Below are 14,098 nucleotides of genomic sequence, written 5' to 3'. Positions count from 1 at the left end.
GATATTGCTCTATATTCCATGCGCATATTGCTGAGTATACGTACGATACCTGCTTTCATCAAATAAAGATAATACAAGTACTGGTACAGATACAAAACGAAAGAAGCACACATTCAGGTAGTAATTTTGCGAGGTGCAGACATAAAGAAACAAATTCATTTTGATGAGGTACTGAAAAAAGGGTTGGTATCGAAAGTCATAGCAGTGGCAGTCACAACCTCTCACAACCTTTTACATATAAATTCATTATCACCATGTTGAGTTCTGGGCTTTAATGAATGCCTTACTGCTCCTTTTAATGGCCTGAGACATTTTGGGTATCGTTATTTCTTTTCCCCATTCATGTGGCTGCCCTGTACTGGTTTCGGCTGGGTCTGCGCCTGGCTTCCCGCGCCCTTGTGGTTGCCCTTTTGAGCTGCGCACAACCATAACAACCAAAACAACTATTTCATTTGTAGTTTTGTCACTTTTGCATAGATTTGTATTGAGAAGGATAATTTCCTTTGGTCTCTTTCAATCCCTTGGTTATTAATTGTCTACTTTTTGACTGCCAAACGTTAGGTTGTCCGCACAAGTTTTTTCACAGCTCTGATTGGAATAAATCTACACCAAATGTACAATGTTGATTTTGTGTCCTTCATAACTTGTGGCAGCCACAATCCATACTGAGAGAAAGTAGCTTTGCCCTGATAGGTCTGTGAATCTATTCACCTTTGTGGTTCACAAACATTGCAAGCGTTGAGTGTTTTGGCCAGATGGATTAGTCTTCTGACTTTGAAACAGAGGGTCGTGGGTTTAAAAAGCCCAGTCATGACATAATTTTCTTCAGCAACAAATTGATCCACATTGTGCTGGACTCGATCCAGCTGAAGTACATGGGTACCTGGCAAAAACCTATAACTTGAAAAGCAATTGCACTGTAAAAGGTCTGCTGGGCTAATGCAACCAGACTACCCATATAACTTTGGAAGCACATAAGGACATTAAATGGTACAGTATATGTGATGTACAAGTAATGAAATATATTATTACTGTTATTATTAACTGATTTTGGACATAACCAAGGCCATTCCGGCAGAGAAAAGAGAGCAAGTACATCTTGTTTGCCTCGTCACCTGAAATCAAGAGGTGTTTATATGTTACATGGCCTAGACTTTATAGAGTTGTTCCCATGTTTACTATAGTATCGTAAATACTTAGGCCAGAATTAACACGGGTAGTTTAGATACGGACAATATATCTATATATGAATTTTTTTTTATAAGCATACATGTTCATGCATAAGTACACTTAATTGGATCAATTACAATTTTGCATTTATGGAAACAAGGCACATGAAATCTGTTATGATTATTTTATAATAATTATATATTTAACTTTGATCATATGAAAAAGAAATTTATTTAAACAATGACAAATGAAAATTAGCACCTTTTTCATACATTGATTTAAGAAAAAAGGATTACTGACTGTGTTATGTACTCATATTGTATTATTGGAATGAGAGATGTGATTAATTTTCCTTTCTAAGATCCTTCAGTTGTTCACAAAGTTCCATTGCTTTCTGGGTGCACAATGTCTTGGCTTTCCAGTCTTCGGGAATGTTCTCCATGCCATTCTAGAATAAAAACCAAATTGAAATTGAAAGCAATGAACACAATGTAAAACAATTCCAAGTTCAAGTTATATCTGGAAGATGTTTTGCAAAGTGTGACCTTAAAACTCACCTAAATGTTACCAAAGCAAAAACAGTGTTTTAAGGAAATGTCATATATTTCGTGGAATTGCCAAACTGTGATAATAAGAAAGAAATTCCATAGCTGCTGCTTTCCAGAAAGGGGCGCCGAACTCTGAACATAGTGCCATATCCTGCCATCAATCAGAAATAAATTGTAAATTTTATGGGGCTTTTAATATGATGGTTATTTCATCTTTATTGAAAAGAGAATGCATGAAAGCATACTAAAAACATACGATTTTTTGCTATATACTTTGGAATAAACGCTATAAAGATTAGGGGTAAAAATTACTCATCATTGTAGTGAGTATATATGATTACTACATATTGAAATATTGCATCCTGGATAAGGGTGCGGAGTTGCAATGAGGTAGTTAATGAGTATAGATGGCGCTGTTTAAAGTGGTTGTGACATAGTGGCTTTAAGACTCTACCTACCCTCGCTGCAAGACAAGCTCCTATGAATCCAGCACGGCTTGCGTTGCAGCCCCCAGCCTTCAAGGTCAGTCGGATTCCCTCAGCGTAGTCGGTGCTGTTAAACAGGGCATGTAGGGCGGACTGAAACGCCCCGGGCAAATCTGAAAAATCAAATCCAATCAACTTCTTACTTCAATGTATATAATAAAGTCTGTGACCTTTGACCCCAACATCTTTTGAGATCATTGTCACTGTCATAAGCATACATAAGCAAAAGGGTTATATTGAGCCATCAAACAGTTCTTTTAAATTATTGAAAGAACAACATACTTTTGTGTATATAATGACCTCTGACCTTTTGACCATGTGACATCAAAAACAATTAAGATCACTATCACATCTACATAATTATATTGGACCAAGTTTGAAGTTGATCCATAAGACAGTTCAAGAGGACACTTTGATCTATTGATTGTCTTGTAGGTACAGCCGGGTTACAATTTAAATGACTTTGAGTACAGAGCAATTTAATTACAATGTTTAATTCTGTAATACACCATTTATCGATGCATTTTGTTTTATTGAAAATGTAACGCATGTTTTGTAAATTTTAATTGTTTTTCTGACAAAGAAAAGATAAAAAATAAAGAGAACAAAAACAGGACAAAAGGATGAATGGCCTGGAAGCATGTCTTGAGAAACCACCTCAAAGTACAGTGGGTGGAGGCATAGAAATGGCATGAAGTAATATAATTCTTGTCATCTTGCAATACAAGGCTTTTTTTCACTAAACTATGTGGTATCACTCATTTCAGCCTTGGTCTATCTTTGACCACTACATTGGGAATGATACCATCTTTATTGACAGGCTTAAAAACATTCAAATCATTTGAATACTTTCTATAAATTGGATATACAGAGTATCATTTGAAACGTAACTTACATCAGTTATTTTTGAAGACTTTGGTGGCTGCATTGAAGTGTGGAACAGTACGGTTCCTCTTGACTTTCTCCAGGAATCCTATGACGGCCTTGTCCAAAGAATGTGGGCTTGTCCTGTTGGGATCTCTAAGCTCCTTGATGACATCATCAAGGACATTGCCATTGCTTCCGTTCAAGATAAAGTATTCCAAAATCCTGCATTGGATTAAAAGGAAATGAAAAAAATGTAACCAATTTAAATATTGGTGTGGGCATCATTAATATTTAATATGATACCTTTGAAGTACAGTCAACTCTTCATGATAAGTTGATCTTCTATAAGTTGACTAATCACCTATTAAGCCTTATCCATTTTTTAGATCAGATTATGTAAAACATGTTTTATTTACCTTCTGTAAGTTGAATATATCTGATGTCGAATTTTTCCTCACTAGATCTGATTTATGTGTTTCCGAGTGATTCTAAGGTTGTTTTAATTTGCCCGAAGCTACAGCAGAAGGCAGTTTTAAAGGACCAAGGGCAGGTTATACTACCAAAATTATGCATATTTTTTATTATAAAAAATAATTGTCCTTCAATGAAAACCATTACCGGTCTCAATATTTCAATTTTTGACCTTCACCAGTCATGAAAAGAATTAGTACAAGGCAAAGTAACTGCATGGGGGGTGCTTCATGAAGAGTTTTGAAACTGATTTCCACAAACATAAGCTCCTGCAAATCTTTGCATCTGATTGGTTGAGACCAAATTAGTCATCGGTCTTGCCTCTGATACTGGATGGCACTAGGGCATTTCAAATTTCTCTCACCTAGCGGCAGCCAGGCTGTGAACGATGGCTTCATCTGCTGTCATGGTGACCGAGACGGCTTCTTCCACCTTCTCTAGCATCTCCGGCTGGCCAGCGTAGAGTGCAACGACGGGAACGACCTGGATGACAGCATGCATGTCAGTCATATCATCGCTACCTGTCATGAGTGTATATGAAAGACAAGACAGATATCAGTGTAAGTCTGTAAGGGCATACAGGAGTGCTCAAAAGTAAGTGAACCTCACGACCAGAAAATGAACATATTTAACCGTTCAAGTTCTGCATGTTTCAGATATCTAATTGGGAATTCAGGTGGTAAAATATTACATCCAATAAAGTTTGTTTCTCTTGGCTGACAGAACATTGCAGTGCTGTTGTCTACATCCATCACTCAGCATGAAGGAGTGCATTTTATGGTGGGGTTCACTAATGTTTTTAGCACAACCTGATATGTTCGTTTCAAAATTCCCCTTTTCATACATTAGAAAAATTCATCTATTTTTCCGAAGTAGCATATAAATTACATGACAATACAAAAACAGCATATTTAGAAGCAAACAAAATGATATAAGAGTCTGGAGATTTTGGTACAAAATTGTGAAGTAACACTAACAAATTCTGAAAACCATAAGCTTTAGTATAAGTTCCTGTCATAAGTAGCTGTCATGAAAAACTTAACTCTATAAATTTGCTTGGCAAAGAATTCAATCCACTCGAAATCACATTTCCTCCAGTTACAGCCTCCCATGTGTAAACCCTCGACATAGCCACTACCAAATCTCATTTACATGAGGAAAGCACTAGAAGCTAAACCGTATATACATCAACGCATATCTTACATCCAAGTCCTGTATTACAAAGCCTATTGACCGATTGTACGACTGATTTTCATGACTTATTGTACACTGTGGTCAGTGCAATCAATTATAAGTCCTGTTAACGATCGATTGGTATGTTTTGTGATACCAGACCCTGACCTACCTGTTTCCTCTTCCTTTGTTGCATATTTGACGAGGAAATCTTTGAGGACTTTGTCTCTCCATGGTCCGTGGATGGGAAAGTTTTTCTGGACGCCAGATTTGATCACAAACGCTGCATTCAGTTTGTTTTCGTACTCAGATTCGGGACCAAAGTAGCGATACTGAGTCGTAGCATAATCTTTTACGTCGAGACCTGAAAGTCAGTTCAATCAAACCTGGTTTAGTGACAGAGTGTAATTGATGATGATGATGACAGTGATGATGATGATGATGATAGTGATGATGATGCTGTTGATGATAAGGATGATGGCGATGGTTGTGATGATGACGAAGAATAAGTTGATGATGGTGCCGACGATAATGATGTTGATGGTGGTGGTGATGAGGATGATGATGGTGATGATGAAAATGATGATGAATACATTTATAACAAGTATTGGAATAACTGTAAATTTTATAACAAAATAAACACAATCCACGGATGTGTGATAATCAAAGTACAATGATCACAAAATGAGAGTACATCACCATTCACCCTAGGCGAACCGTACCTGATTTTTCCAAAGGATACCCCTTACCCCCCTCCACCATTTCCATCTAATATTTCATAGATCCATTTGTGTCATCCATTCTTCAAATTCAGTTTTAAATAATGTGAATACATTGAGTCAGCAAGGATTGAGTGGTAGGCCATTACTTATTTTGTGTGGTGTGACATATCTATTAAGCCATAGAAGTACATGTACATAACTTTAATATCTTAAAGGGGGAGTGAACTGTGTGTGGTCTCTCATTGACTGTGTGTTATAATATATACGTTTTCAGATATGTACTAATAACTCATGAAAATTGACCTCTAATTGTATTTGTATAGAGTTTTCTAAACTAAAATGTTTTGAGGGGAAAAGTAGGCTAATTGTTTTGCTACTTGGTAACATAATTATTGCGGTAAAAATGAATTGAGTAGTTAATTAGCATGTTATCATTCAAGTGGGTCTATATTACTAGACTACACTAGTACTAGTGGGGGCGTCGTGGTCTAGTGGTTCTGACTCTAGCCTTTCAAGCAGAGGGTCGTGATTTCCTAGCCATGGCGTGTTTTCCTTCAGCAAGACATTTATCCACACTGTGCCGCACTCGACCCAGGTGAGGTAAATGGGTAGGCCTACTGGCAGTAATTCCTCAAAAAGCTGTGCGCACCAGAATCGGTAGACCAGCTTAGCCGGGGGAAAATATAGGAGCGCCTTGAGCACCTAGCAAGGCGGATACGTGCGCTATACAAATCCTACATTATTATTATGGGTCAGGAAACTGGCCAGGTATGAGTAGTTTAGGACTCGAGATGGCGCTATTGGTTTGTATCTGCTTTAATGTCTTATGTTTAAAAAAATTTCCCCTACATCCATGTAATCTTCTTCTAAATACACTTCTGTTTGGGGATAAACAATATTTTTTCCCAGGTGTGGGGCAAGAAGCATAAATTTTGAAGAAACTCAAAGCGAGGGAGCGTAGCCATTGCAGTTTGTCATTAGGGCGTTGAACATTGCATTTTGTAAAGTGAAATTGAAGGGCATTGTGCAAACTTTTGGTGAATTTTGTGAACATTTTCAGTAAACTCTGTAAGATTTCTAGGGGGCAACTGCAAACCTGCCCCCCCCCCATTACCTTTACATCTCACGAGCGATTCAAGAAGAGCCATGGCCTGGTCTCCATAACATGTATTCTTGCCAGTGTCGATGCGGTAGTAGGGATTCGCCGAGGGGAAGCGAAATTCTGGATATTCAAGAGCTGACAGAATGGCCTGTAATTTGCCCAGGTTGTATATCCAATGAATAGGTTGAGCTAGAAAATCAAAACATATAAAACAAAATGAAGAAGAGGCACAGGTAGAAATAAAAGTATTGGCCTAAAGATTTTATCATTTACATGTATCATCATCATCACTATTGGCACCTTTATGTTTATCAATAATGATGATGATGATAATAAAACAATGATAATAACAAGAATAATGATGATAATAATAATAATAAAATGATAATAATAACAACCTACAACTATAATGACAATAAAAAGACAATAACAATAAAAACTTGATGGTAATCATCATGATATTATAATGAATACAGTCAAGAGTCAACTCCTATAAAAAATAATGTAAGCAACAATACTGCTTAATGAACAGTGATAATTCTCTAGCTGCCATAATACTTTGATTGTGGTCATCATTTGGAAAGTGAAGATTTTGCATCCTTTATGAAAAAATAATGCCTTTTAAAATGATTTTGATACTGTAATGCCTTTCAATATTCAGATTTCCTAATCTTGGGAAGCAAGTTCACTATACTCTACTGACTAGCTGAAATATATTGTAATGAACTCAGCAAATTTTTCAGATATGTGATGACATCATAAAATCTATTTAGGTCCTTTCCCTTTTCTAAATAAAGTCAGTCAGCATAAACTAGGATGATCTTGTCTAGAAAATTGTCAAACATTTATACTAGACCCATAGGCGGAAATCCCAGGGGGGTGGGGACAGGGGGACGCGTCCCCCCTACCAAAAATAGTAGGGGGACACAAAAATATCAAATGTCCCCCCTACTATTTTTGGTTTTTATGATGGAGAAAAAAAAAATGCACAATAAAAATAATACATGTATTTTGTACTAAGTGACCTTACATTTTGGGTGAAACCTTTTTTTTTTTGCTTGTCAAATTTTTGGGTTAAAATTACCTTACATTTTGGGTGATAATCTATTTTTTTTCGCTTGTCACCTTTGGGGACAGATTTCCGCCCATGACTAGACCCTATATAGAATTAAAAATCTGAGCATACCTGCGGCATCGCCACAAAGACACCCTATCACAGCAGCTGCTGACCTCTCCTTAATATTAGACATGGTTTCACTTTCAGCCGTTTCCTCTCAGCATTTCCTTGGATTGCTCATTTTGTATTCTGAAAATTTGAAAAGGAATTTTAATACACAATATTAAAATGAACTGAATATTCATTAGAAGTCACATGATAAACAGGCAACTTAACAAATTGCCAAATCCCATTGCTAAATCTAGCAAAACCATCCCCTCCCCCCCAAAAAAAAAATCAATCAAACATACAATTTTATGGTCCACTCCAATGCCCATGCAATTTCAATTGCAAAATGCGCACTCTGTGTATGGAGCTGTTACTGCAGTGTGACGAACGATTCCTATTCAGTTTTTTCTACACTGAGGCTGCAATAAATCACTAAATACAGAGAAAACCAGCAACTGTTTGGAACTTTAGAGTTATATTCACTTTGATTCATATTTTCCTATGAGAATATGAACATTATTTAGAAATTTAGGAACAGGAAATACTTTTTCTTTGCATGATAAATTGAGTGCGCGAAAACACGGCGGGAATATCGTCTTAGTGAGTTTTGTGATATTTTCTTCCAGGTTAAGAATCTTTAGAATATAATTTAACACAAATTTGTGAAAGATGTTTCGTTAAAGTATTAAAATTGGCATAGTCTTTATCGTTTATGTGAGTGGGTCCAGTCAGACTGCAGGTCCCAAGAAAGTGGCTTCTTTCATCCAAGTGATATTCATGACTTGAGATGTTTTGCATATTTAATGAGCTTGATGCGGACCAAAACACCTCTTTTCATTCGGTCATTGCTGCTCTAATTATGCATCGAATTTCATGAATTTGGTACCATTGTAAAGAAGAAGAATCATTCTTTCAGGTCATGTGTTTGGATTTATTCAAAGATTTTGTAATAGGTTAAAATTTTGATCTAAAATATGCTACAAAATAAATATTTTCACCTGACAAAAGCTGCTATTTTCACACTTTATTTCTTTTTGAGCCCAAAGGATTTTTATATCATGATAAAGCTGAATATGTATGCTTTGAAATTATATAGGTTTCAAAATAAGAATTGGTTTAATCGGGTCAAGATCACACTTTTCATTTGCCAAGTACATAAAGCAGCTTGAAAACAAGTATACTGCACTCTGATTGGTCAAAAAGACCACACAATGGCAAATTCCAACGGTTCCAGTGCCTGGGTTCGTGGGAAGGTCACACTTCCCATGTGGTAATCTCCTCAAATACCCCGGGCCTGTTGTTCTGTGAACCTTATCCAGCCAATCAGAACTCTGGATTTCATGCAAGTACAAAATTTCAGAAATCTCGTCTTGTACCTTGGTGGGAAAAGTGTGATCTTGACCCGATTAAAAGGTGCCGCATATCAATAGTGGCATTGTGAGAAAGTACAGAAGTTCAGCTTTATGGTGATATAGATATCATTGAGGCTCAAAATAAAAAGTTTTGCACAATTTGCAAAAGAAAACAAAGGAAGAAAATTCAGTTTTGAGGCACAATTTCAGGCCAGAAATTTACTTATTTAACAAAATATTGTATACAAAATAAATGACCAATATGAAAGAGTAACTCTTACTCTATCTGATGGTGCAATAATATTTTATTTAACTTGAGGTTAAAACAGGTAAATTCTTAGAGAAAGAAAATCTCACGAATCACGAGATTTTGCAAGGAGGAGGATTCAGCCACGAGATGATTTGGATGAATCTGGCCTTTTTGCTCATTAGCATAGGGACCTGCGGTCTGACTGGGTCCCCCCATCATGAAACATCAAACTTCACTGTCAGAAACGTCTAATTTCTATCTGCGTACACAAAGCAGGGGCCGCGGAACGGTTTTCAAAGTGGGGGGGCTGAGCCAAAAGTGGGGGGGCTGACCATGCTAAAAATCACAATCATATGGTCATTTTTACGTTTTTGTACACGGTTTTGGAAAAAAGTGGGGGGCAGAAGCCCCCCTCAGCCCCCTCGGTTCCGCGGCCCCTGCAAAGCTTTCTGTCTGCCTGACTTGTCTGAGCATGTGAGAAGGAGTGAAATTCGAAACGGACAGAACTTTTTTTAGAATCCAACTTAACTGCAAGGCAGCTAAAATCTGGGTCAGCATCAGCTAGCTTAGACAGCTGGCAGCCGTCTGTTTTGAGGAGTTTTTTAACATTTTGTTTTTTTTATTTCTCCTCATACACTGTATTTGGTGAGTGAAGCCAACGGAGTTCAGCTGAACAACCAACATAACAGAGACCGAAGCTTTTGGTCTACAGCTAGCTCAGCCTCGGATCTGTAGACTGTATACTGTCTATATAATGAACAGAACCTCGTTGAGCAGCGCGCGCAGCGCTATCGATGCCTCAAATCCAGGGACGCCGGCGCCGCCCCGATAGGCCGAGAGTAGATTGAGCTTTCGGGGAATACCCAAGCGAAAGCCAAGACTGGAGTAAGATACCTTCCACTTCAAAGTTCTAGGAAAAGCTTGTTTGAATTAGTAGTCGCAACGTCCTCAAGATATTCATCATATGATCGACCACCATCATTGCAACTTCAAGGTAATATCTGTAATTGTTGTTTTTTAAGATCTCTAAATTAACCCCACTCACTCACCTAGAAGAACTTCAGCCGATGCGTTGCAATTACAGATTGTGTAAGCAGAGACAGAGTTGTGCTTCGGTCCGATACACTCATTTTCATGTCAATGGTGGCACGGCGTCTTCGAAGATTGAGGTACGAATTTGAATTTCTGGAGCTCAGAGTCAGACTCAATTTTCAACATATGACCACTGCCAGGCCCTCCCAGGACCTAGACTACTATTACTATAGAGTATAGACTCGAGTCTAACTCGTCTTAATACTCTTAACAAAACGTTAAGTACCGGTATTGGCGGTAAATGACATCGCAAATATATTATTTTCAGTCAATAAAATTACAACTTTGAAGTTTGAAGTTTAACTTTGACTTGAGTTTGATGGCCGATGGACCATATCCATGACCATAACGTCAAGTTGTACAAAGAACTAGATTTATTGACTGAAAATAATTTTGCGAATTGCGATGCCATTTAGATCTAGACCTACCCACTCATCCTACGAATGAGTGGATTTTAACCCTTGTAGGATTATGACCATGTCATGATGACATTGACATCTGGATCGATTCATTCATTGCATTCATTAATTTGGCGCAAATCAAAATTTATAATTACTGCAAGGAATACCTTCTGATCATCCAAGCGTCAACACATAGTACCAGGCCATATATATATAATAATCATGTGTTCATTACATAATCTTTCCTTAGATTGATTATTTGTGAGGTGTCAAGGTTTTTTTTACTCACACGATAGAATCATTCTTTAAAGGAGAATGAAACCCTTGAAACCAGCTGAATCCATATCAAAGAGAAAAATCAAAGAAACATATTGTTGAAAGTTTGAGGAAGATTGAATGATTAATAAGAAAGTTATGAGCATTTGAATGTCGAGATCACTAATGCCATGTAGATCCTCCAATTGGCAATGCGACCAAGATCTGTGATGTCACACACGTACAACTCCCTCATTACTTTAGTACTTATTTCACTTATATTCTCACTTTTATAGAGCCTATCACAAGGTGAGGTGTTCTCTTTATGAGAGGACAAGTACAGAGGTTTCACAACATTATATCATTGATGAATCATTTGTCATATGATTAGAATGAGCAGAAATAAAGAGATGTTTTGGGGTTTATTTTCAGTGTCCAAATGGGGAGAGTTGTTCATCTGTGACATCATAGATCTTGGTCGCATTGCCAATGGGAGGATCTCCATAGCATTAGTGATCTCGACATTCAAATGCTCATAACTCTTCTATTTCTAGTCCTATTTTACTCAAACTTTTGTTGATCTTATTCTTTGATTTTTCTGCTTTCACAAAAGCTAACTTGCTCCAAGAGTTTCATTCTCCTTTAACAGCCACAATCATTCTGAAAGTGGGCAACAACGGAAGGACAAGACCACTCACACTAATACGAGGTTATATACAAATAAGTTGCAATTTGCCACATATATCTATGTGCAACTAGATCTAGATCTGCGTAGCTAGTTACTTAATATAGTGAGTGATTGTATTACCGGACGTGCGCATCATATGCATCAGAAAATAATTCCATACGCTCAAAATTTTGCAACATCCTTTCAAAGAGAACTTGAATGGAAAGATGATGAAAATTTGTCAAAAACACATTTTCAAAGTCTTAATATTCGAAAACTAATAAAATGTGGTCAAAATAGCGCATCAGTGATTTTGTCGTTTTGTCAACTTTTCCCATAGAAAACACACGTTCGGTAATACGATACCTATTTCAAGTGACCAAAATATTTCACATGCGATGAGGGGTCTGATCGTAAAAACGATTTCGGCCAAATTTTTACATATTTATTTTTTGTAGGTAATTGTGTATTTCTGGTGAAAGTTTGGTGAATTTTATGAGAATAGTGTGTTTGATATGATTGAATTCATGAAAAGTGTTCGGTAATACGAACCACTACCATAGTCCATACTAAGCTAGCCTTAGTCTAACATTAAACCTTAGTTTATGAGGTTTATCAGGTTTATGACCACTTGACAATAACATGTCCATTTTATTTGCTGCAGCAGTGCAGGTGATGACTTCAAATTCAATTATTATTTCCTTTTTATCCTCTGAGGCTGTGAGTACAAGTTGTTTAGCTTTTATATAGCTTTTTATAGGGGTAAGGGAGATTGCAGACAAAGAAATGAAAAGGTGATTCCATAATCACGTGTGGTGCATGTTGCATGATGTCACACATTCGGTAAATTTCCAATTCGTCGACTGCCAACTCGTCCACTGCACCACATGGTCTACATTCATTTAGTCTAGTGCCATTCCATCCATCAACATTTCGTCTAACAAACATTTTGTCCAATAGCCATTCGGTCCAATAATCACTTTGTCTAATCATCAGTTCATCTATTACAATTTCGTCTAAGAACCAATTGGTCTAATACCCATTTTCTTTTCCTTAATTTTGCACAATTAACCCTTGTTTACCAAATGGTGTATGGACTAAGATATTGGAAAATTGGTTATAAGACGGAGTGGCATTAGACTAAATGAAAGTAGACCATGTGGTGAGTGGACGAACTGAGTGATGGTAGATCAAATGATAGTAGACAAGTTGGAAATTGGACGAATTGGAAATAAACCACACATTATGGCCTACGAGCAGTTAGGCTACTTCTCAAATAGTCTTATGGGCTAAAGTTCAGTCTACTATAAATTTGGTCTACTGAATTCATTTGGTCTAATACCCACTTATTCTCATTTATTCTAATGGCTAGTTGGTCTAATTTCCACTTTGTCTGCTTATCAAATGAAAACCTGGTTCATTAACAGTTCATCTAACCATGTATTTGTGGTGTTGGAGCAAGTGGACAAAATGGGTAGAGCCTTACTGGAAATAAGACAAAACTTGTAAATTTGCCAAATAGCAATTGGACCAACTGGTTAACAGACAAACTTGTTGTTGGTGAAATAAGATTAGACAATGTAGGATGACACTAAAGGGAAAGAAGATGAAGTGGGAATTGCTATTCATCAATTTACCAATACATACATTGTATTTTTCAGGAACCTTTGATGTAGATCATCCTGCAGGATGGATGCCATCCTTGAGGAACTCGGCTCTCTCTCCGACTCCGATCTGTGCCAAGAACTGAAATCAGCCGGACTTCCCTTCGGAGGCATCTCAAAGTCCACCCGGAAGTTCTTTGTGAAGAGACTTGCCACCCACAAGCTCAAAGAACAAGGCTCTGGAAATGATGAACCCCAAACAAGATCAGAAAATGGCGAAGGACAGGAGAAACCTTGTGCCTTGGAAGATAGCAAGAAGGAGGGCCATGCAAAGACCGGACCAACAACAGAGGAGAGAAAGACCGGTAACCCAGTAACAAACGGTGATACTTCAAGTAGCAAGGGAGCCGTTGGTGATAAAGTTGTGGCTGGGAACCAGTCTACATCCTTTGTTAAAGGCGAAATTATCTACGTGGTGTGTATTCCTATACAAGATGGGAATGTTCAGAATGGAGAGTCAAGCGTTGGTTCAGGTAAATCAGAAATAAAAAAAATAGTTTTATGGCGAAATAGGTAGACCTACTGCCTCTCCTTTTAATACAGCAAAAAATAAAAATAAAAATAAAAATAATGGAAGACAAACACCCACACACAAGGTCAAATGGCTATTACAGAATACTTTCAAGGAGTTTGTTTTATTATCTTTTGTAGGTTTGCATGGTGGAGTTTATAACATGGAAAAGATTTACGGTTCACCATGTGTAATATGAAGAA

General features: G+C 37.3%; 2 protein-coding genes across 6 annotated transcripts in view; one reads left to right on the top strand and one right to left on the bottom strand.

Annotated features, from left to right (window-relative positions):
• Positions 1–2,225: 2,225 nt before the first annotated feature.
• LOC129260178 (crystallin J1A-like) lies at positions 2,226–10,449 on the bottom strand. Of its 2 annotated transcripts, none has more exons than XM_064099087.1 (7): positions 10,355–10,449; positions 7,725–7,844; positions 6,551–6,727; positions 4,887–5,078; positions 3,906–4,062; positions 3,099–3,292; positions 2,226–2,316 (listed from the first exon to the last, which is right to left on the bottom strand). In XM_064099087.1, exons 2-6 carry the CDS (start codon positions 7,786–7,788, stop codon positions 3,100–3,102), a joined length of 783 nt encoding a protein of 260 aa, XP_063955157.1. In that variant the 5' UTR covers positions 7,789–7,844; positions 10,355–10,449; the 3' UTR covers positions 2,226–2,316; position 3,099. The 2 variants fall into 2 exon arrangements, with proteins under 2 accessions (XP_063955157.1, XP_063955158.1); XM_064099088.1 differs by having other exon boundaries at positions 7,725–7,846; positions 10,360–10,420.
• LOC129261454 (ankyrin repeat and LEM domain-containing protein 2-like) overlaps positions 9,764–14,098 on the top strand; it is a 29,122-nt gene continuing 24,787 nt past the window's right edge. Inside the window, exons 1-2 of one of the 4 annotated variants that reach the window (XM_064099086.1) lie at positions 9,764–10,299; positions 13,382–13,857. In XM_064099086.1, coding sequence (XP_063955156.1) covers positions 13,410–13,857 — 448 coding nt within the window. In that variant the 5' untranslated portion in view covers positions 9,764–10,299; positions 13,382–13,409. Of the gene's footprint in view, positions 10,475–11,452; positions 11,763–13,381; positions 13,858–14,098 lie in introns of those variants that run through there. The other 3 variants (XM_064099083.1, XM_064099085.1, XM_064099084.1) reach the window with 3 other exon arrangements.

The sequence above is a fragment of the Lytechinus pictus genome, chromosome 5, assembly GCF_037042905.1.
Source record: "Lytechinus pictus isolate F3 Inbred chromosome 5, Lp3.0, whole genome shotgun sequence".
Taxonomy (NCBI): Eukaryota; Metazoa; Echinodermata; class Echinoidea; order Temnopleuroida; family Toxopneustidae; genus Lytechinus; species Lytechinus pictus.
Note: the sequence above shows the minus strand (reverse complement) of the source record. Positions and strands in the feature narration are given on the sequence as shown.

Bases quoted from the DNA above. Each gene is read 5' to 3' on its own strand.
- LOC129260178 (XM_064099087.1), bottom strand. From the start codon at position 7,788: ATGTCTAATATTAAGGAGAGGTCAGCAGCTGCTGTGATAGGGTGTCTT. The intron at 6,728-7,724 runs GTATGCTCAGAT...TTGATTTTCTAG, and splicing joins TCTTTGTGGCGATGCCGCAG to CTCAACCTATTCATTGGATA. The intron at 5,079-6,550 runs GTAATGGGGGGG...ACTGACTTTCAG, and splicing joins ATCGCTCGTGAGATGTAAAG to GTCTCGACGTAAAAGATTAT.